The sequence below is a fragment of the Odocoileus virginianus genome, chromosome 14 (genome assembly GCF_023699985.2).
Source record: "Odocoileus virginianus isolate 20LAN1187 ecotype Illinois chromosome 14, Ovbor_1.2, whole genome shotgun sequence".
Lineage (NCBI taxonomy): Eukaryota > Metazoa > Chordata > Mammalia > Artiodactyla > Cervidae > Odocoileus > Odocoileus virginianus.
The window spans coordinates 42,798,334-42,822,502 of record NC_069687.1 but is presented as its reverse complement, the minus strand read 5'-3'; the positions used below and the strand labels follow the sequence as shown (position 1 = coordinate 42,822,502).

Genomic DNA, 24,169 nt, shown 5'->3' with positions numbered 1-24,169 from the left:
AGCAACTGAGTGAATTAGCTTTGTGCTCTATTTGCACAGAATCAAAAATTTCAGATTTAATTAGTAGCCTTTTTCTTTTAGTTAGGTTGGGGTGGTCCTCAGATGAAAATCAGCCCTTCTTTTTGAATAAGAGAGTTTCCAGTCTTTAGTTGGTTATCTTTAAAATACTAAAGGGTTATGCTAGGATGAACCCCCAGGTGGTGCAGTGGTAAAGAATCCGCCTGCCAATGCAGGAGACATCGGTTCTATCCCTGGGTCGGGAAGATCTCCTGGAGGAGGAAATGGCAGCCCACTCCAGTATTCTTGCCTGGGAAATTCCATGGACAGAGGAGCCTGGCTGGCTACAGTCCATGGAGTTGTAAAGAGTCAGATACAACTGAGCGAATAAACACACGATAGAATGAGGATTATTTTTATGCTCTGTGTAGTTTTTCAAAGGTGATAAAGAATAAATAAAGGGAATTATTTTTTAAAATACTGAAATATAAAAGTATGTTCTGATTTGGTACAGAATGCTAGCTTTCATACAGGTCTTTAGCAGCATTTCCTAACCCACTGTGACAAAACAAAGAAAAATGAATGTTCTTTTTCTCCAAAGTTGTATTTTAATGTAAGAAGCATATAAGATACACTTACTGGTGGTGGTTCTGCAATCTGTTTTTGTCATGTGCTTCACCAGAATTGAGATGGGCCGAATTGAGGGGGGCGTGGGGGCGTGGGGGGCGGTGTTCACTTGGTGGGAATTGGAGCTGTTTGTGCACAGGCGTGAAAGGCAGCCCCACCCACCCCTACCCCTCAGCCTTTGCATCAGTGCACATCTATGCAGTGACAGCCAGTCTCTGGGCCTGATATGTATCTTGTTTTACAATTTGAGCACATTCATTTCAGAGTATTTAATTCTTATGAGTATGTAAACGTTCTTGTTTACTATTTTTTTTTTTTAATTATGAGATGACTGCTCGTGTAGGCTACAGCAGTTTGACTCTTTTTTTCTGTTTTAGGCACATATTTCTTTCTAGAGAAATTTCTTTCCAGAAAAAGTTGTGCTTTAGAGTGGTGCTTCTCAAACTTTAGCATACTGTAAATTATCTGGTGATCTTATTAAACTTCCAGTTGAAATTCAGTTCTGCGTGGCACCTGAGAGCTCCATTTTGTAACAGGCTCCAGGTGATGCAAATGCTGCCCGCCTGTCAACCACACTGTGAGGAGCAAGACTTTCGTCTCTAAACTGTGAAGGCGATTTGCTGCCTGCAGATCATCCATGTGGCCACTGCTATTGTAAGTGGTGAGATACATCCTCACTCTTCTGAGTCTTGACTGACTGTTCTCAAGTACAGTGAGTGCACAAGATAAATACAGTGAGATCCATAAGTCAAAAAGTTCAAATTCCAAAGTGAATAGCTTTATTTTCAAAATGATTTTAATGATATTCAGTAATGTGCTATGTAAAGAGTAGTTTACAATTGAATGATACTCTTCTGTTTGATTCTCATACTTTAATAGGAGAAAAGCTCTTAATTTATGTTGATTATTGCTCCAATTTGTTTCTTAGAAATCAAATGAACTGTGACACTTCATGTACAAACATGCATACATTCATTTTTACATTTTTGGTGGAAAGACAAAAACCAATTAATCAAAACAGCAAATATTCTTAAAGATTTATACATTATGTATGAAGGAAACTATCCAAGACAACTTGTCTTTAAAAAAATATACAATTTAACGTACTTGTGCAACATATACATTTACATTTTGACTTTATCTGCCAAAATAAACCACTTATGAAACCATTTTTTAATATTTACATAATGGCTACATTTTCATTCTTTAAGGTTCAAACAGTTAACATTTTGTTTCAAACATTGCCCCCATATATACTTTTTACCTCTAGATGTTTAGCCTAATTGATTAGAATGAGTGTGCATTAATGAGGGCATACTCCTACAAGTTGTGTATATGATTATTTTCTATGTGCAAACTGTATTAAAGATGGACCAGGGAGCGAAGTTTGAGGAATCCTGTTTAATGCTTATGATATCTTAATTTATGAGATTGTCATATATTAAGTTAGAACTGTATATCAGAATAGACTATAAAATTACACCTTTTATAATAACTACTTGTGTAATAACCATCAGTATAATCACTTGTGTGATTATGATAAATTGTTTTCCACTTTTTTTTCACAGTAAATGTTCACTATTTTATAAAAACACACTCAGTTAGGAATCTGTCCAGTTTCTCAGCTTGCTGCTGAAGTGAACAAATGCACAAATTCAAATTTCAACGCAGTTTCTTTAGACTGTTTTACTTTATTATTTTATAAAGCTTGTATGGCAGCCATGCATGAAGCAACTCAATTCTTACCACATTCTATACACATTGTCTATATACCATTTATGAAATGGAAACTTTAAGAGGACATCTTTTAAGCCCTATATTCTACTTACTTTTAAAACAAAAGTATGGCTGAAGAGGAATACAGAGCTGTTTGTTTTTTTTTTTTTTTTAACAATTTTTAAATATCTTGGATGACTATTCAACCTTTGCTAAAAGTGCTCAGGGAATACTCCTCAGTGGTGCCTCTGCCTTAGACCTGTGGTCTGCTAACAGAAGTTGTATATTAAGGCCACGTGCCCTCGGGCAGTGGTTCTCAGCTGGAGCAGCTATACCTTCCAGGGAGCATCAGCCAGTGTCTGAGACATTTTTCGATTGCCACGAGGGGGAGGGTGACTCTGATGTTGGTAGGTAGAGCTGTAGACCAAGGCCAGCTAAACATCCTACAACGCACGGGACAGGCCCCCACCGGGAAGAGTTACCTGGCCCCCGGTGTCAGTAGTGCCAGGGCTGAGAGACCTTAGCCCAGCGAGATAAATGGTGCAGACGCGTGGCTGACTTAAGTTTGCAGTAATCCAGCTCCTTCGTGGAAACAGTGCCATCAAGGCGACTCATCTAAGGCGAGGCCTGCCGGAGCTCGCCAGCCTGCTGTGGGCACGTGACCTCCATCTAGTGTTTATCTAAGGAAGCTTAGAGGCAGGGTAAAGGAGGATGACATGCTGGAATTCTTAGCATATTATTTTGAAGAACTAGTATACATATATATACAGCAGTTACCCGGTTTATTAAATAGTCTTTATCAACATAATGACCAGTTTCCCTCCATTCTTTTTTTAAAACAATCCTTGGAATGAAACAGTGAGTCCACACAGCTGTTACAAGAATTGGGCTCTACCACATGTAGAGAATACCATGTCGTTTTTGTTAGAACCCCCTGACATTTTATTGCTAAGTGTTTCTTTTCCCGTTGTTTCGTCAGACACAAAATGAATCCCGGAACTGTGCAGACAGCCCTGCGCTTCCATCACAGGTACACACAGGCTCATGCCTGTTTTCCTGACTTCGTGTCACATTCTGGGAGGATTGTCTATTTGTGTTATAAGAAACCCAGACAATGGGTTTTTAAAAGTTGAAAGTGTCACTACTGAGCTCCACCCCAGTCTCCCCCATTTTATAATGAGGACGCTGAAGTTTCAGAGGCTGAGTGACTTGTCTGAAGCTTTAAGTATGTATTTTCTGACAGAAAACAGTCCCCACAGCCTTTGCCTCTGCGCTTTTTCTCTCGGGCCCTCCTAGAGGATGAACCTAGAAGCCGACAGAGAAAAGAAGGTACAGCAGGAGGAACGGGTGGTGGTCCGCGTGGTGGCCCGCTGACATCATAAGGACCTGCACGCTTGTTAAAATACAGGTCATCAGGCGTCATCCCAATCCGATGACTAAAGAAGATGATCAGGAATGGGGGCCTGAGGCTGTCTGGTGAGCAGACTCCCAGGCTGAAGTCGTTCTTCTGGAAACGTAAGTTCTCCAGAAACAAGCACAGCAGGTGCTTACTAGGTGGCTTCTAAGGCCTCCTTGTCATTTCCTGCAAATTCCTGAGACTGTTTATATTTTACCTTGTCTACCCTGCCTGAAATATCAACAATTAGAAGTTCACTTGGGCTTAATTTTTCTTACATGTTTAGCAACGACTGCAAACAGCTCCCTGAAGTTAAGGGGAATATACAGTAATTCACGCAAGTGCGGGAAGCGGAACGGATGACTTTCTCCTCACACTTGGGGAAGAGCCCCTGCCCTGGGAGTGGAGGTTTGGACAAGAGGTCCCAGGAGGGTGGAAAACTCCGGACTCCTGGAGAGGAAGGCGGGCAGCTGTGGGCTCGCAGAATATGGGGGCACCAGGACGTGGGAGAGGTTCACTGTGGAAGCAGAAAGGATCCCAAAGCAATTACTCAAATTTCAAAAACTCACAAGATACCAGCCAGGTCAGCCAGTTTTCATCCTAAAGGAGAAAGGAAATGTCTTACTCCTTCCCAGTGGGGACTCCAGCAGACAAGATTTTACTATAAATGTTATAGATGCTAAACAAAAGTTAGTGCTGTGGCCTCTAAACTCTTTAGGCCACTAACCCTCCGCCACTTAAGAGATTTCCTCTGCAGGAGGCTCTACCAGTCATCAAACATGTTTTGATAAGCACATCATCACAAGAAACAGGACTCTGAAAAACAGCTGTGGGCTGACAACAGCAAGTTTTACCTCGTTTATAAACAAAGTTATAACTGAAAATGTCCTCTGTGGCAACTCTGGACAAGCAGCAAAAGTTGAAGATCTGTTTTTTTCCCCAACAGTATCAAAATCCAAGCTAATGATGTATCTACACCTACTACTTCCACTTGTTTAAAAACAGTTGTTTTAAATAATTGGGTTCCCCCACCCCCAAAGGTTATATTTTTCTCTAAGACTTCTCCAGTTTGGAAACATGTCATGCTTCAGATACAATGTACATGATAATGTAAACTCTGGACCAGCCAGCATAAAGATCACGTTTTCCTCCATATAAAATAAGTCTTTTACCCTTTGTACCCCTGACCTCCTGATCCCCTCACAATTTCTTTCCAAACTGACCTGCAGTTCTAATTATTACATTATTTAAGTTACCCTGGGATTAAAAAAAAAAAAAATCCATTCATGCGAATAGCAACCCCCGGCTCTAGTGTGCCCCTTCCCACTGCAGTGGGAGCTGCTGGGTGATTCAGCTGTTGAGTTCTGTGTTCTCGTCAGTTTCATCTGGACTTTTGGTCATTTTTTCATATTTTCTTTTGAAGAATCCAAGCTGTAAGATGATGTAAAAATGTTACCAGTTGTGGCTTATTTTGTATGAGACCCAGACCCACCCCCTGCCCCTGGAGGTGGGGCGCTCCAGAGAGGTGGCTGTGCAGAATATTGACCTGGCATCAGCCCTTCAAGGAGGAGATTGATACCCAGAGTTGAATGAATTGCATAAAGTTAAAAATTTTCAGGGTCTGCTTATTTGCAGCTGAACAAAACATTCAGGGTCAGCATGAAAGAAGGTTGGGGTAAAGGGATCAAGACCACTGGAGATAAAATCCTTACTGATTGTTTTCAAAAACTTGAGTGGGAATATGCAAACAAACTTGCATTTCCTTTTTTCTTACAACATAAAACTTAGGGCAGCTCTGTGATAAGAAAATTGGAAGACAGAGGTCTTTAGGACCCTCATATCTTAAAATATGAAACAGTTCTTACCTTCCATAAAATTGCAACTAGAGCCAATAGCAAAAGGATTCCAGCAATCACACTTCCTACTATCACTCCAATTGGTACTTCAACTTTCTCATGGGGTTTCATTATCGTAAGGGGAATCTGTAAGTGTATATACAAAACAATTGTGTTAACTTTAGACTGGGAAAAAAGGTGAGATGGTCTAGTCAAATCTTCTAATCTTAAACGTGATGGTCTAGAAAGGGGATGTGATTTCCTCATGATTGCAATCCTCAGTTAAACATTGTGAAGTAGAATCTCCAGAGAAAATGAGCCTGCAAATACAGGCAAAGCACGCAAGTCTTCCCCTTTTCTTCCTTTAATTGCATCAGTACTTAGCAGGTAAGTCATCTCTGACAATCTCAGATGCTTTAATCATTTATGAAATGGGAACTTCAGTTTCTGACATCCATTCAAGTGAAAGCATTTGGAGCCCAGTCTTGGGGAGGGGAGTCAACAAATTAACCACCCAAATCCCTTGTGATTAAACAACAATTTTGTATTGGGTTCCTAAAATGTTGATTTCACTTACTCTCACTCAAGATTACTTGATAATGAGTTGTTAACAAGTAGAAGTAATATCTCAAGACTCAAGCTGACATTTTCAATGATAAATTGCCCTTGAGGCTACATGTGATTCTTAATGTCCATTTTCTGTCAGTCTTTGTGACTTTGGGCTTCCCTGGTAGCTCAGCGGTAAAGAATCCACCTGCCGACCCCTGGGTTGGGAAGATCCCCTGGAGAATAAAATGGCAACCCACTTTAGTATTCTTGCCCGGAGAATCAAATGAACAGAGAAGCCTGGTGGGCTACAGTCCATGGAGTTGCAAAGAGTCGGATGTGACTTAGCCACTAAACCACAACATCAGCATGGCTGCTGTAAGTTCTAACTGTAACACTGTATTATTATTATTTTTTAATTGAGGAAAGATCACAACCATTTCCTCCACAAAGAATATTCTTAAAAGAGTTACATTTTGGAACCAAATGAGAGGAACCTAACTTACTTACTTGAATTTAACACTGAATTACAATGAGAGATGAGCTGCATTTCACCAAAGCATTTATGAGTTGGGCTAAATTTTAGTCTGGTCTTTTGGTGACTATAGTTCTTCTAATTTGGATTTTGAAGAGCTAAAATAAAGCTTCATAAATTTAGGAATAAAATAACTAAATTCATATAGTTCATTGTGTAGTGGCCATCATATCCCTACTTCTGTCTATTTTAGAACATCCTAATCCAGGCTCCATAGATCTTTAGGGAACCATGAGTACAAGATTTTTGTATCAGATTTTTAGGCAGGCTTAGAATTCAAATAAATCTAAGAATCATTCATCTACCTATAGGGATAGGTCAGTTTATTCTTTGGATTCCAAAAACTATTTAAAAATTATTTAAAATAGTATTTGAATTAAAAAAAATTTTTTTATAGACACAAGTAGTAGTCAGCCTCTATTATCAGCATTGAGCAGAGAAAACCATGAAAAGAAAAATCTCCCAAAAGGTTCATTGATGTTAATTTGAATTTTTCATTAACACATTTATTTAGTCCAGGTTTCCTAAAGATTTCAGCAGAGGTCCAGGTATTGTCTGAATACTGCATTTTTCTGAAATGAACTTTTAACATATGTAGAGTATTTCCTTCTCCCAACCCCGCAGGCTAAGTTCATAGAACTCTGATTTTGAATCCCACATTTCCTTTGGCTCCATTTCTGGCTTTCCACACTCCAGCCTCTGAAGATAGGGTGTGGGCCTTCGCTGACAGCCCTAAACCAGAAGCAGAAAAGCATGCTGTGCGGAATCATTTTTGTTGGGACAGCAGTGGAACAGCAGTGCTGTGAGCGCTACACGCAGGCACTGAGAGTCCAGGCTTCGCAAGGTCATTGGCATTTTAGCCAAGTCCATAGGCTGCAGCAGTGAACTTGAGGCCAGCGGCCCAGCTGGCCTTGGGGGCAGAGTCTTGAACTGGCTTCCAATTCCTAACAAAAGCATTGGGAGGAAAATGCCCAGGTCTCTGCCAGCAGATTAACTGAGCATGGAAATCCTGCTATATCTAAACACAGCGTATTCTGAGCAGAGTTCCAGTGCAAAGGAAGGCTGTCCCATGCCAGCTCTTGCAACAGTGAGCCTTTGTTTTCTGTGAACATATGTTTCTTTGCCAAATCTTTTTTTTTTTTTTAAATCAAGAGAAGCATTTATAGTTTTCTAGACTGAAGATCTAATGAATGGATGTGTCATATAGTGTCAGTATCATTTGTAAGGAGTACTACTTAAAAAAAAAAGCCTTCTAATAAATGCCTTATTTATTAAGCATACTTCAGTACTTAAAAAAAAAAGTACTCTGAAATACTATGTATGATTCAAATGAGCATGACTTAGACTTCATGGCCTAGGATGTAGATTACTTAGTGTAAGCATGAGCAGAAAGGAGGAGCTGAGGTGCTGAAGCAGTGAGAAGGGAGCCACAGCCAGATGAAACCCCTTGCACCCTGCCTTCTATGGGATCATCATGTCTGATCCAACTTTGCCAACGTGGGGACATGGAGTAGGGCAAGTACATAACTGGGCTTTTTTGAGTAGCAAACACCCTTGTCAAAAGCTCAACATGCCCCCTGCACACAGCACTGGCAGAGGGGTGGGCAAACCATCTGAGCCACCCCTCCAGCCCGACCCTTGGATACACCCCGCTACCCTCACCCCATATAAGAGAAAACAGCTCCCCTTTCAGGGTGCGAGGAAGCAAGGGAATCTGTTAACTCATTCTTGCTCCCCACCTGCTACAGCAGGGGCCCTAATAAATCCTTGCCTGAAAAAAGAAAAAAAAACTCAACATGATAAACATTAGACTTTGAGAGTTTCACTAAGTTCTATATACAGGTAGGTGAGAAGAATGACTGTTCTATAAACTGTCAGAAATGGAATGACTGTCAGACTCCACGACCCACAGGGAGGGACGTGAGCACTCACCGTGACCATGTTTTCTTCGATCACGTATATCTGAGGGTTGTACGTGTCAATTTCTGCAGCTGCTGTTAACTGTACTGTCTGGAAAGTCGACTGGAACATAAGAATAAAGAGTATATTTTTATCCTAGCAGAAGTTAATGCATAAAACAACATGTCCATTATTTATTTCCTTGTGGAAAGTGACTAGAGCAAATGCCAGCTCTGAAGACTCAAACATCTTTGTGCGCTTAAATCACTGATAGGACAGGACCCCACGTGGGAACTTCAGCCCGCGTGTGGGCTGTGGGTGGCTGGGCCCTGCAGTGGCAAATTAAACTGAGTCTTGGCGGGTGGGGTCTAGATATCAGCTTGTTAAAACTCTCCAGACGACTCTCAACTTGAAAACAGGGATGAAAAACAAAGGTTTAGAACTGAAGTTTTTAACTGGGAAAGATCATAGTTTAGGCTTTTAAAAACTTAAGTTTGTGACATGAGAGAAAATTGAAAACTTTATACTTGCCTAAGTCACAAAATGAAATAGAAAATCACATTCAAAAAGAAGAGAGTTTTTCCTCTGGGTACACACGTATAAATAATACTGTTTAAGGACCACACATGTCAGTGGCAGATACCTTAAACCTTATGTCAGTGCTATATAACAGTGATAACTTCAGATTTCTTAAGTATTTCTACAAAAATATTGGATTTGGGGCAGGCATTTGGAAGGACATACATTTTATGTTGATGTTATTATTAACCTCCAAAAATGAAATAGTTTTACATGTGTTCTTGAATGCACTTACAGAAAAAGCTATGCACTACTGCTGTATTGTTTTCTCTATAATAAAATATTGGGACTGATGCTTATTTTGAGACAAAATAGAATGCCTGGATTTGAGAACTGCCTTCCCATGCTCTGGCTACTAGGATTGAGTTTTTCTGGTTACCAGGGCACATGATTCAATATACTCCATGAGGTAATTTGCTAAACTATATCTGGGAGCCAGAAGAAGAGAATGCATATCCAAAAAGTGAGCAATTTATTTCTTTTCCACTGGCTCAGTCTCTGATTAGTCTTCTTAATTTTCTCAAGATGGAAGACTGCAGCAGAAGTTAACCCTGATCACTGGTCCCTCAAACATACATTATTTGGGGAACATTAAGAGTACTGACAATGGTTTAAATTAGAAAAGGAGGAACAGTTCAGTGAATGCTCACTTCATAGTCCCTGTGGAGTACAGGTGAAAGCATTTCCTTACAGCACCGATAGGTATATCTGCCCTCCCAAGTCTGGCCGTTTGCACAGGCGCACGGTCCCCAGCACGGCTGACAAGTGGAGGTGGGCGGGCCATGCATACCCAGGAGTGGGAAGTCACACCTTCTAACATTCAGCCTTCTCCTTACAAAGAGCCAACATGCCATTGATTTGGAGGTCTGAGCAATCGCTTTGTGATGAAATTACTTTGAAATGTTGACTTACACTGCCTCAGAAAAAGGGCCAAAAGTGCTATATTAATGGGCTCTAATACAGGAAATAGGATTCCTATTTCAGACTGGGTCTCCTAGGTAGTCTGAACATCCACTTGGCTGTTGAAATAGCTGAAAACAAGGTGGGGAGAAACATTTGACCTTTCATGAAGGAGGAAGATGTATAAGCCTTGATATACAGTAATTCCTATGAGTGTTTTTCAGGATAAATAATACACTGCTTCAAAATTTTGCTCCCAGAAATGAAACTGCTGCTTCTGAAAACCTTGGGAAGGTACTTTAAAGAGTCTTACAGTTAAAATGATGTAGCTTTAAACAAACTTGAGAAAAACCAAATGCATTTTACAGAGTTGGAGTGATTGCCTTTTGATTTGCAACGGTTTCCCTTCCCAGCTGGCAAAGATTACTATGAAAACATTTGTTCCTCAAATCCAAGGAGCCAAGATCCAATGGGTAAAACTCAGCGGCAATCTGCAGCAGCTGGGATGGTGGCATAACTGCCTGCTTTGCTTCTTACAGTATTTAGAAGCGTCCTGGAGGCTTGAAAGCAACTAATGAGAAAACCAACTAAAAGCAAGCAAACAAGCAGAAAACCCAACTCCTCACTCCTCCACTTCTCTAGCAAAATTTCCCCTGCCTTTCACAGCTCTTGTTATTTCTTTATCCAAGAATATTGCTTATATTTTTGTTCCAGGGACAAGTTTGGAGGGAGCTAATTCTCCAATGTTACATAAAACTCCTCAGCAGGGAATGGGGTCTGTTGGAGAGATCACGAAGTGGTTAGCAAATAGGGAATAGGATATAGTTGGTAAGCACCTTAAGGACTGATTTATTCATTTTAAAATCACCTAGAGCTACAAGGCTCCCTGGAGATTTTAGACTAATTTTTATTTTGCCTTAGAGCCAGTGTTAGTAAAATGAACAACTCGCTGCTTATGTAGTCAGATTTAAAGAGCTTGGTCCATCCTTCCAGTTTCCGAGCCAGATTGAAATTCTGGCTTCCGAAATCTCTATTGGAAGCAGATATCACTACTGCCAAGTCACACTTGCTGATGGAATAACACACTGACATTGTTCTGGCACTTTCTTTGAACTTTTCATGAGATTGAAATGACTTTTAAAAAAATTGGAAGCACACTGGAGATTTCATGAGACAAGGGGTAAGAACAGGAGAGCAGAGTGTTTATCTGGCTCTAGAAGACAGATGCTTAGGTCGGAGTCACCCTCGAGGTGGCCCGAGACCAATCAGCAGCCACCTGGGGGTGTCAGGAATGAGGCTAGGCTGTGCGGGCCTTGACTTGGGTGTGGCAGAGACCAGACGGTCAGGGAAGACACGAGGAGGCAGATAGAGAAGGGGGCCCCCCGCACCCCAGACAGCAGAGGGGATCCCGACACCACTCCAGGGATTCTGCTATGGTAGGTTGGCCTGTCTAAGAAGCAGACGCTTTACAAGCACCTCAGGGGATTCAGAGGCACAGCCAGGTTGGGCAAGCCTTGGAAAGGGATGGAAGCATATTGCCTTCCAAGGTAAGATTGCTTGGGGCCACTGGGCACGGCTGACATTAACCAGAATGCTAATTTTGTCAAGAGGTGTGAACTTAAAATGAAGCTTTACGTTTCCTTGCTATCCATAAACCCAATAAATAAAGCTGATACTTACTGCTGCAAAAGTCCCATTCCAAATCCTGGTGGACACATTAAGGAAGTATTCTCCTTTCACCTGCAGGTCTCTCAGCCAGCATGTGATGTTACTACATGAAGCAGTTCTACAGTTCTTTCAGGTTGGAGTCAATGATAAAAGAAGAGAAGTTAGTATGAGCTTAAAAAAAAGAAATGCTAAAATTTTACGAAGACCGATAAAACCCTGGGGAGGATCTAGGGAAACTGGCAGTCTCGTGAACTATGAGTAACTATTATATAACCCTTCTAGAGATTCTGGCACTTTGCCTCAAAATGTAAGAAGTACATATCCTTTGCCCTGCCATTTCCCATCTGTATGGAAGGCCTCAGGAAATAATCATAAATGAGTGCAGAAAAATACAGCAAGCCTATTTATTGCACTACTATAGACGAGAGAGAAAAAAACAAAAGAAATAATTCATGTTTATCAACAGTGTACTAGTTTATTACTGAATATATATACACAAAGGGCTTCCCTGGTGGCTCAGATGGTAAAGAATCTGCCTGCAATGTGGGAGACCTGGGTTTGATCCCTGGGTCAGGAAGATCCCCTAGAGGAGAAAATGGCAGCCCACTCCAGAATTCTTGCCTGGAGAATCCCTATGGATAGAAGAGCCTGGTGTGCTGCAGGCCATGGGGTCGCAAAGAGTCAGACAACTACTGAGTGACTAACACTTTCACTTTTTTGTGTATATACACAAAATTCAGTTCAGTTTAGTTAGTAACCTCATGATAAAGATGCATTCCTTGAGTTTTAAAAAAGTCGTCATTAAAAGAGTCAATGGTTACCAAGGAAGGATTAGTGGGGAGAGAGGGATGAACAGGTGTAGCTCAAAGGAGTTTCTGGGCAGTGAACAACTCTGTATGCCATAATTGTGCACCATGTCATTATACATTTGTCCAGACTCATAGACTATACATCAAGAGTATACCTAATGTAAACCATGGACTTTGGGTAATTAGGATATGTCAATAGGGGGGATTTGATAGTGTGGGAGGCTGTGGGTATGTGGGGGCAAGGGTATATGGGAAATTTCTGTAATTTAAACTCGTTTTGCTGTGAACCTAAAACTACTGTAAAAATAAAGCCTGTTAAAAGATCTATGATATATTGTCCAATGAAAAGAGGTAGCTTGGTCCACTTATGTAACAGTATACATGTGCCTATTTATAGATTAATGATTAGAAAGAAGAATGTTCAGTAAATGTTACATGGTCAGCTGTTAGATTTCTAGAGAACTTTAGTTTATTTGTAGCTTTTTGTGTTCCGTTTGCTTTATATTGGAAGTTGCCATTTTTACAAAATCAAACATTTTCACAAAAATATGGAAACTTCTAAGAGGTATCATATTTTGGCATGCACTGAGGTGAGTTCCTCTTGGGCATTTTTACATACCTCTGTTCAAATTTAGACATTTACACTGTACTTACACTATAGTTACTTAAGAAACTGTTTCATTTTCCTTGTTTCCTGTTTTCCCATCCTTTATGAAATAAAACAATTGCAATGACAGGAAAACAGGAGAATTTCCACGTTGTTCCTAGAGGAGAACCGACGTTAATCTTGTACATGTGTGCTAAGGCACTTCAGTCATGTTCAACTCTGTGCGATTCTATGGACTGCAGCCCACCGGCTCCTCTGTCCATAGGATTCTCCAGGTAAGAATATTGGAGTGGGCTGTCATTTCCCTCTCCAAAGGATCTTCCCAATCCAGGGATCCCACCCACGTCTGCTGTTTGACAGGCAGATTCTTTACCCTTCAACCCCCTGGGAAGGCTTGATCTTACTGTTCGCTAAATGTTTATGTATTTGAATACTTAATAATGTGCCGAGCACCATGCTTGACACTAGACAAGCCTCTTTCCCAAAGAAAGTGGCATATAGCTGCGCTGCAGGATATGATAAAATACGGAAAGCAGAGAAGGGTTGCCAGAGTCAAATTTAACAGCTCAATAAAGACATGAGTGATTCTGTGGAGAAGGTGAGAGAGGCTTTACCTTGCATACATGCCCAGCTCCCGCCCAGCTCTTTGCAGTGTTTCCAACATGCACAACACAAAACTCGTTTGACCTGGGGTCCTTTTGATTTCATGAAATTATAATAATGGCATAAGTGATAATGCCAATAACCTGGTTTTGAGCGTATATTTTCTTGATTCACACAGACCATCAAAGGCAGAACAGGAAAGTTCTCCCACGTGTGTGGTGGCAGGAAAAAAGAAGTGCCTCAATTTCCAGGGAAAACAAACAGTGAATCACCCAAGGAAATTTTCACCCCATTAACCTGTCCTTACCAATTCTTTTATGTGCCAGAAATTTTCACTCTTGAAAGATGCAGAAGAAGACGTCTGTCCTATTTTCAGTGGATTTATTTCGGCTTTGCAACTGATGTCACCAGCCTACAAAGAAGGGCATCAAATTGGTCTTCGGAAGCAAGATGGTTTATGATGTTTTCAACTTGTTAGGAAATCCTGTTGTCCCATGTTGGGGCAGGGGAGGGCTCCCAGGATCCCCTTCATTGTGCTGACCTGGCCACAATTCTGTACATCACTACTGTAATTCTGAAGGATTCAAATCCTTCTGATGTGACTGGACGGCATGGTACCGGTTCTTAACAGTCCATGTGTGATGAAAGAATAACAACTGACTGTGAGTGATTTCACTTGGGTTCTTTCCTGTGGAACAGTTTAGGCTTTTGCTTCCCTGTAGTCACCTATGAACACCACAAAAGTAATGCTGCTGTAGCATTAGCTAAGTGCTAACCACGGGGTTTGGCTAGAGTATATCAGAACTACCTGGGTGGCTTTTAAAGGAAAACACCAGTGCTAGAGCCTCAGCCCTGGAGATTCTGATATAATTGCCCGGGGTAGGCCTCACCATCACACAGATTTGGGAAACGACCCAAGTGATTAAATGAGCACCTGGGGTGGACAAGTCCCAGACAAACGCCCAGGCTGAGAGCTTGAAACCAAGCTACTGACTGAAGCTGTGTGGCCCAATTACTCTCCCATCATGGGTTCAACCCTCACTTCCCAGCCAGCTAACTTCTCTATAAACAGGGCTCTGACAAAGTCAGATCTTCACCTGATCAGAACAAGATGCAAATAATAATTTCTGCTATCTGTAAATCCCTAGACTCAGACATTTCTGATGACAATATCCTGCTTCTCATATGAAATTAACGGCTAGTTAACTGCACCCAGGGTGCAGAGGGATTATCTTTTCAGCTCCTCATCTATAAGATGGCAGCTATGATCACCCCCACCTCACGGCGCGTTTCCGCATGGAAGGTGTGCATTTTTATAAGCAATTTGGCCGCCCTTACCCGGTCTGTGTGCACCCCAGTCACATACATCAGCGGGTTCTTGCCTTTGGTGTATTGAGGGATGTGGATAATTACAGATGCCATGCTTACTGGAACACTTCCTGTTGTCACCTGTGTAGTAAGAACACATTCTGATTGCTGCTACATCAGACACACATTGCAAGGAAAGTGATCAGTAACCTCAGGATTGATGACGGGCAACTATTAAGTAGTTAGATTGAGTCCCTATGGAAGTGAGTGACTACTTTATGGACTCTTTGAGTCCTTGTGTTTTATCTTTCATTAAAATCTCAACATCTATGATTTGTACTGGTACACAATTTGTGACTTAGGAGATGGTTAAAAACACTTGCCATCTGTGGGTTTGGCCTGTCAGGGCATGAAGTCCCACTCTGCCCCTGATAGCAGTGGGGTTTAGGCAAGATACTTGACCTCTTCATGCTTCAGTTTTCTCATTTGTAAAATAAAGATAGTCAGCAACTCGGAAGTTATGCACAGGCATAGCCTCTATTCTCACTGGTGGGAAGTCTGTCCTAATTGTTCACGGCTCATGCCCTATTGGGGTTACACATTTTAAAGGACGCTCATAGGAATAATAATCCTACCAATCTAATAACTGATCTGGGAATTAAATGAGTTAACATATATAAAGCATTTCATACAAAGGCTGATACTTATTATATGTCTTTGAATATTATTTTATTGTTACTACTAATTGACTAAATGTTTCATTAAAGAAGTAACTGCCAAATACCATGCACATTTTATAAATTCCATAAATTATCACAAATCAAGATTATCACAAATCAAGATTCCTTTAAGGACCTTTTAAAGAATACAAATTGTCACCAAATTATAGAGTTGTAACCACTTGACAGATTAGTAGAATATGTACAAAAATAAAATGACAGGCTGGTGGATGGATTCTTTCCTTTCTATTTAACAAAGTTTATGTAATGTCATTATAAAATATTCTCTCACAAATTCATTTCTCTTTATATAACTATAAACAAACTTTAATAATTACCAACTAATAGCCAATAGAAATTGATTAAAAAAATTTTTTTGTATACTACTTAGCATGATTGTACAAAGTAAATATTTGTATACGAATGGTGAGCTTTAAGTTACTCAAACAGAAGTTTGAACCTGTTTAAACTAAACAGAAGTGGTTTCCCAGCATAAATTGGCATCATATTCCAGAGACTGCTGTCCATAGTAGTAGCTTTATGTTAATACTCTGTTGATTAATATTCAACATTTGCTTTCAAAATACACCAATTATCTCTACCCTGGATACAAAACTATGTATCAATACAAAACCCAACTGTTTGCTTATGGATGTCCCATCTTTGTGGTGGCATCTGGCCCAGAAGCATCCACATCACCTGGGAACTTGTTAGACCTGCATATTGTTAAGTCCACCCCAGACCTTTTCAATTAGAACTTCTGGAGATGGAGCCCAGTGGTAGGTGTTTGACAAGACTCAGGTGATCCTAATGTGTGCTCAAATTTGAGAACCACTGGCATATTTCACTTTTACTTTCTCCTTCTCTTCCTGCCCTCATTTTGCCCTCCTTTCTCTTGATTTCCCATTCTTATGACAGGTGTACCAACCTTAATGGAGAAGATGAATTTTGGACCAATATCTTCAAAACTGTGCACAATAGAAGAAACATTCCCATCCAAGGAGACTTCATAAAAATTTATGTTGGTAGATCTGTTGGATGATATTTGTAAAGCTGAATATTTTAGTTATGCTATTGCTCTTGAAGTTTAATATTTCTTTTACTTATATTATCTTCGAGTTTATATTACAAGTGAAAGAATTCACATTTAGGTACAAGGAAAAGAAATATTTGTTATGGCCTTAAGGGCCAGTATACATTTCCAAGGCTAAAACAAGTTTCTTTCAAAACATATGCCTTCATGATCTGCTAAGATTCTTTGTGTTATGTCAGTTGTATATATAGATATATATATCAGTTGTAAGTTTCTAAAATAAGTACAAATGTATTTCTGTAGAACTTGTAGTGAAACTCTTTGCAAGATTGCTATATTGACTGCTGAGTTAATACTGTGGACACCTGGTCCTTATTGATTGGATGAACAGATTTATAAGGCAGAGGATTTTCCGCTTGGTATAATGGCTGAAATATTATACAATATTAAGATATCAGGCATTAGCTCCTGCACTACTCAACACTGGATGCCTGTGAAACAGGGCATACATTTTGTGTATTATTCCTTCAGTCTTCTTGCCTGGCAGATCCCATGGACAGAGGAGCCTGGCAGGCTACAGTCCATGGGGTTGCAAACAGTCGGACACAACTTAATGACAAAACAAGGACAACGATCCTTAGTTCCAAGCCAACTCTGATGCTTTGGTCTAACTTGGGGTAGGTCCATCTGTTTCCACCACCGACCACAGAAACCACTTCTAGGATGGCTGACTCAGGAGTTTTGTTATTAGATTAGACCTAGAGGTAATGGCCTAACTGAATGTCTTTCCCTGGGGCTGCTGAGTAGGGTTTGCAAGTGAAAGAATGACCAGGCCTGAGGGAACCCGCACAGGACCACCCAGACTGAAATGTAACTGAATACCATTCCCTCTCTTCACTCATTTCTGGGAATCTGAGGCTGAATTCAAACCAGGGCAGCTTCTTTGGGGGATAGAGGGCAGATAGCAGGGGCAGGAGTCTGAGAAGCAATATTTATTGCCATCAGACAGTTTATCCTAATTATAATATGTTGATTCTATTTCCTAAAAAAAAATTGGACTGGATATTTTCAAGATAGTCCTTTGGTTTCTTGACTGAAAATCTTGCCTTTTTCTCTTTTATGCCTAAGAATTTTTCCCCAAATTCTCAAAAGGAAAATATGTCAAAGGGACTTAAATAAATGTAGTATTTGTCAAGGTTATGTCTATGAGAGGAAATAATGATTTGTCAGCCTTACATGGAAAATGGGAAAACTGACTGGGATTTAAAACAGAAAGCCTGACTCCAATAAAAATTAATTAAAGAAATAAAATAGAAAGGCTGGCTGTATGTGCCTTTCGGATCTTTGTGTGAGGCCCTGTGTATGGCCAGTTTTAAACTGATTAATACACTCTGTTTCTGCATTTAAAAGCAATCCAGCATTCTTTCATTTGTTCCTTAAGGGTTCCATCAGTTACTTAAATACTGATCAATATATTTATATTATTAGCTATAATGGGGCTAGCTATAGTTAGCTATAGTTAGCCCCACTAGTTAGCTATAGTGGGGCAGATCCGGTTTCAGAAATAAATTCTACTGTCATCTCTTTCCACCCATCATGTTTGCATAATATAATTGCACACTTATATAGTATCAAAATGGTTCCTAAGGGATATACTCAATAATTGGGATTGGGTAGGACTTTTTTTTCTTCAAAAAGTAAGTAAACTGTGTGTGTGTGTGTGTGTGTGTGTGTGTGTGTGTGAGGCATATATCCTAGTAGATAGACAGACCCTGCATCTGGAAAATATTCTGGAACAGTCAAATTAATCATTACAAAATGACCAGAGGAGATCAGAGGGATGATTTCTCTTCATTGTGCATTTTTCCATGATGTTTGGATTTTCTATCTGTGCACATTTAACATCTTTCTTTTTAGAGATATTAAGACAAATTATTTGGATGGTAGGTTTACGAGCCACTTTAGCTTTATTCTCGATAATTCTCCATATTTTTTTAACTGCATGATATACTTTAAACATCAGAATGTCTGAGAATCCAATTTACCATCACACAAATACATAGCTAAGATTTAGTAAATATGAGGTCCTACTTCAATATTACATTTATTTCATCTTAAAATAACTGAAAACATTGGCCATGGTGGGAGAATGGAATGATGCAAAGGCTCTATTAACAAAAAGCATTTAGGATGAGAAAGTAGCATTATAGGTAGGAAGGAAAACATTTGGGTAATGTGGTCCTAGCAATCTCTTAGGCTGCAGCTGTTTTCAGTTACTTATTTTAGCAGCTGAGGGCCCTTTGAAATCTGCAGTTACTGAATAATTTTTCAGGGATGGATGACTTGAGATACAGTTTCTGCTTTTGCCGTTTGCAACTCACTTGATACAGAAGCATTCTTTTCATCTTTGCTCATGTGTCTTGAGCTCTAGACATAATGACATATTTTCCTTTTTGTTTTTGCTCAGGGATCTGTTGGATGATCCACATATTCCATGCTTTTAGAGGCTGGAGTGATGTTAGAAAAAGCTGCGGTCACTGGACACTCCGTAGCCTGGCTCCCTGGGGATACGCTGCTGTGTGTTTTCCAGGGGTCATTGATCTGTGCTGCGACGTTGCCATGGTGTCTCAGCAGCTAGAGAACTCTGGTTCCCAGGCTGGGAGGTGGGCCGCACCTGGGACTTCTGTACCTGCATGGCTGTGCCGCAATATGTCTGTGCCTGTGAACCCGCCTCACTAAGTGGGAATGAAGGTGATAACATCAGCACCTGTGGTGTCTACAAGTGACTCACCTCGCAAGACACCAGTCTCTCTGAACAACTCAAGATAATAGGTATCAAGTGGCACTGTTCTGGCTGGTGCACTCAGGTCTACTTGCTTTGGACAGACAAGAAAGTGGAATAACTCATTTCTTTCTGGATGACCTCTTTTGAAAAATGCCTCATTTCATCCTGGTTGGAAGAAACCTCCAATCCACTACGCCAGGAATTTTCTGTGACGAGATTCAACATTTGTGCCCAGGGCTTTCATGTCCAGGAGTGGGGCTACCACTGGAGATCTCATGTGGGCAGCAGGGCACCGCGGTGGGGAAGGAAGCGGTGGCGGCTCCTTGGGGCCCTGCCAACTCCGCTCTGACAGCTCGCCCTAGGGCTGCAGGGGGCTTCTGCTTGGCATGTGACAGACGATCATCCCTTTGTCTTTCTGGTATTGCTTAGTCAGTAAACCTAAAGAGTCCCTCAAGAGTCCCCTAGGGACCAGTTTCCCCCTGGATTTCTGTTTTAGTTGACAAGGAGGAAATATTTTAATTCAAATTCTCCAGTAAAGAATGAGCATATAGAGGACTTCTTTAGTCATGAACCAAATGTGCTGTGAGCTGCGATCATAGGCTCCCCACTGTTTCACCTACCTTGTTATGTGAATTTCAGCATCGTACAGCAGAGAGAGTTTTAAGTTGACTGAATTATCTGCCATGTTTTCTTCCTGGCTTTCGCTATTGAAAGGAATATTAGCAAATTACTGAAAGAGAAATATTAGAAAAGCCACTTTTCATCAATTCATGACTTCACCATGTTTTACCTTAAGGCTCGGAAACTGATAGATGCCTGATTCTGCAGGTTTTGAAGATTGAAGTCGAAGTTAATAGTGAAAGTCACCTATACACAAAATGAAAACTCATCAATCTATGATGCTTTGTACTCAGGGACCAACATGAAAAAAAAAGTGTCCCATAAAAGTAAACTCACTCCCATGTGATTCTGAATTTTATGAAACTTAAGTTTTCTAATTTGTAGAATATCTATGTATTTTTCCACCTTGCCTCACCTTCAGAATAGAACTGAATTTACTTAACAAATACATACAGCAGGTCTCATCCTAATGACTCAGTCAGTAAAGAATCTGCCTGCAAAGAAGGAGACTCGGCTTTGATCCCTGGGTTAGGAAGATCCCCTGGAGAAGGAACTGGCAACCCACTCCAGTGTTCTTGCTTGGGAAATCCCATGGACAGAGGAGCCTGGCGGACTAGAGTCCATGGGGTCACAAAGGAGTTGGACGCGACTTAGTGACTAAACCACCACCACCACCATACATATCACAGGCACTAATACTTGTCTGAATTTGAAGGCTTTGTGCTGATGTAAAATCTGCTTACCACCAGGGGTTAACAAATGATATCCATGACTATGTGTAAAGCACTTTGATTGGTGTTGGTCAATGTGTTTAGAAAAAACTCTGTTGTATGTGTCTTTGGAAATGAATTGCACAGGGGGAAATCCCACTTTTATTAATAACTTAAAGCATGCAGATATTTAAAAACTTCCTTTAAATATGCAGCCAATTATTTTGTGGTGCCTCTCAAATGATGACACTTAATAAAGAAAGATGGTTCACTGGTGAATTAACACCAATGATGAGAAGGGGCCAGCATGGATTTGGGGATGAAATGGAAGTTGTACCTGTTGTTTGCTCTTTAAAGCAGGGTAGCCCACATTGCAGGTAACAGACTTCTGAGATGAAGCAATCTGGCAGGTCACTTCTGTCCCATCAACCTGAATGAGACCAGAGAGGCAATGATCAATTTTTTTCAATGTCTGTATGTGCGCTCATGCACATATGTGCCAAAGGAAATATAAACCACCTAGACATTTTAGCAATGAGGTTGTGTTCACACCAAGACTTGAAAATCTATGTATTGTCCAGATGGCTAACATCTATTTTTATTGCTAGACAGGTCACCCAACAAAACAAACAAGTCAGATACTGAAATTTCCCCCAGAAATAAATCATATGTCATATTTCAGAAGCACAAAATTAATTTAATCCACCATTTAGAAATGCTGTCTTTAATACGTACCTTTCTCTCAATATATTTGAAAGTTGTAGTTTCAAGAGAAAAGCAAGTAAAATATAGCTTTTGTTTATATTTTAAATAACTTAAAAGAATCATCTTTAGATTTCCTCAGGATTCTTCTCTTTAAGAAGCTGTCATTTGGCAGAAGAAATTTAAACACTAAAGTCAGAATTGGTGTAGAACACTAAATCTATTAAGTTCACAATGACTTGAAACTGGATGAAACCATTTTTAAAATCCTTTCATCAAGTAGTGAATTTGGAAAACCTCAGTTTTTCCCTTCTCTCCTTTTCACTGCTTGGTGGCAGAGGGACCGGGGGGCATTCATGGTCAAGGGTGTTCCTGGTATAGCGATCAAGTCAACATGATTAACTGACCTCACTGGAATGCGTTATCTTGGCAGCAGCAAGACCTGCGGTTACAAAGTTTGGGCTGAGCTGTGGGACTCTAATTTCTGAGAGCAAGTGCAACTCCCAGCATCTGTGCAGCTCCACGGCAGCCTCATCGCACAGATGGCTTGAGGAGAGTTTACGGTAGAGTCTGGCTACAGCTGCCAAGCGTCAGGTCAAAGGAAAAATCTGATCCAAGCCATGAAGCTGAACTGGTCTAGATATGCAGCCAGGCTATGTTCTCAAGTAGTTTAACTAGCTGGGAGCCACAAGGAGTTTCTTCAGAAAACACAGAGGACCTGGAAATTTGAGTAGAAGGAAGACTAATTGACAACAAAAATAGCAGTTCACACCAGAGCGCCTTCACATACCGGCATGGACCAGGAAGCAAAAAACAGGTTTTCTGAAAAATCAACAACAATCTCAGTGTTGTAGGCACTTTCCTTCTTGTTTTCCAGTTTGACTGAAAATGTTAACCTTTTGTTCTGGTTGCTGACAATGAAGGGCTGTTGTCTGTTAACAGTAAAAAGGAGAAAAAAAGTCATCGCAGTTTTGTTTTCTTTTTTTAAGTCAGCATTCAAATACTTTACTCATTTAAAAAATAATTTTTATATGGAAGAGAGAAGTTGAAATTTATACTTTTTATATTGAAGTATAGTTGATTTATAATATTAGTTTCATGTGTACAATATAGTGATTGAATCTTTTTATAGATTATATTCCATTGAAATTTATTACAAAATAATGACTATATTTTGTTGTGTTGTACAATATATCTTTGTTACTTAACTATTTTACATTTATATGATATTAATAGCTTGTATCACCTAATTACATACCTCTATCGTGCTGCGATTCATGGGGTCGCAAAGAGTCGGACGCGACTGAGCGACTGAACTGAACTGATCTTGCCCCTTCCTCCTTCCCTCTGCCCACTACTAGTTTATTATTTTTCTATTTCTGTTCTGTTATATACATTTGTTTTGTTTTTTAGATTCTCTATATGAGTGAAACAGAATATTTGTCTTTCTCTGACTTATTTCATGAAGCAAAATACCCTCTACGTCCATCTACATTATTGCAAATGGCAGAATTTTATCCTTTTTATGGCTGAGTAATATTATATTTATAAATGTGTATACATAAATATGTATATACATGTGTGTGTTACATCTTCCTTTATCCATTCATCTATTGATGGACACTTAGGTTGCTTCCATGCCTTGACTATTGTACATAATGCTGCTATAAACACTGGGGTACGTCTATCTTTTCGAATTAGTGTTTTTGTTTTCTTTGGATGCATGTCCAGGAGTAGAACTGCTAGACCATATGATAGTTCTATTTTTAGTTTTTTGAGAAACCTCCATACTGTTTCCCATAGTTGGCTGCACCAGTTTACATTCCCACCAACAGTGTAAGAGAGTTTGATTTTCTCCACATCCTCACTAACATTTGTTATTTATGTTCTTTTTGATGACAGCCATCCTGCCAGGTAGGAAATGGCATGATACCTCATTATGGTTTTGATTTGCATTTCTCTGATGAGCATTTTTATGTGCCTGTTGGCCACTTGTATGTCTTCTTTGGAAAAATGTCTATTCAGGTCTTCCTATTTTATTTTTTATTCCTATTTTTTAAATCAGGTTTTTGGTTTTTTGACATTCAGTTGTACAAGTTGTTTATATATTTTGGATATTAAACCCTTAGCGGTCACATCATCTACAAATATTTTCTCCCATTCAGTGGGTTATCTTTGTTTTGTTAATGGTTTCCTTTGCTGTGCAAAAGCTCTTAAGTTTAATTAGGTCTCACTTGTTTATTTTTGCTTTTATTTCTTTTGCAAGAGACAGAGACAGAAGAACTACTGCTACAATTTATGACAAACAGTGTTCTCCCTCTGCTTTCTTCTAGGAGTTTTGAGGTTTCAGGTCTTATATTTAGGTCTTTAATCCATTTTGCATTTATTTCTGTATCTGGACAAGAAAATGTTCTAATTTTATCTTTTTTACATGTAGCTGTCCAGTCTTCCCAGAACCACTTATTTAAGGGACAGTCTTTCCTCCATTGTATATTCTTGCCTTTGTTGTAGGTTAATTGACCATAGTAGATGGGTTTATTTCGGAGCTCTCTATTCTGTTCCATTGATCTATAT

At 40.0% G+C, this 24,169-nt stretch overlaps 1 protein-coding gene across 1 annotated transcript in view; it reads right to left on the bottom strand.

Moving 5' to 3' along the window:
• Positions 1–1,380: 1,380 nt before the first annotated feature.
• ITGA2 (integrin subunit alpha 2) overlaps positions 1,381–24,169 on the bottom strand; it is a 105,973-nt gene continuing 83,184 nt past the window's right edge. The window contains exons 20-30 of the mRNA XM_020880338.2: positions 22,386–22,527; positions 21,231–21,323; positions 20,353–20,429; positions 20,183–20,266; positions 16,673–16,775; positions 15,056–15,166; positions 14,025–14,129; positions 11,711–11,824; positions 8,585–8,674; positions 5,602–5,718; positions 1,381–5,167 (exon numbers count right to left, since the gene is read on the bottom strand). Coding sequence (XP_020735997.2) covers positions 5,087–5,167; positions 5,602–5,718; positions 8,585–8,674; positions 11,711–11,824; positions 14,025–14,129; positions 15,056–15,166; positions 16,673–16,775; positions 20,183–20,266; positions 20,353–20,429; positions 21,231–21,323; positions 22,386–22,527 — 1,117 coding nt within the window. The 3' untranslated portion in view covers positions 1,381–5,086. The remainder of the gene's footprint in view (positions 5,168–5,601; positions 5,719–8,584; positions 8,675–11,710; positions 11,825–14,024; positions 14,130–15,055; positions 15,167–16,672; positions 16,776–20,182; positions 20,267–20,352; positions 20,430–21,230; positions 21,324–22,385; positions 22,528–24,169) is intronic.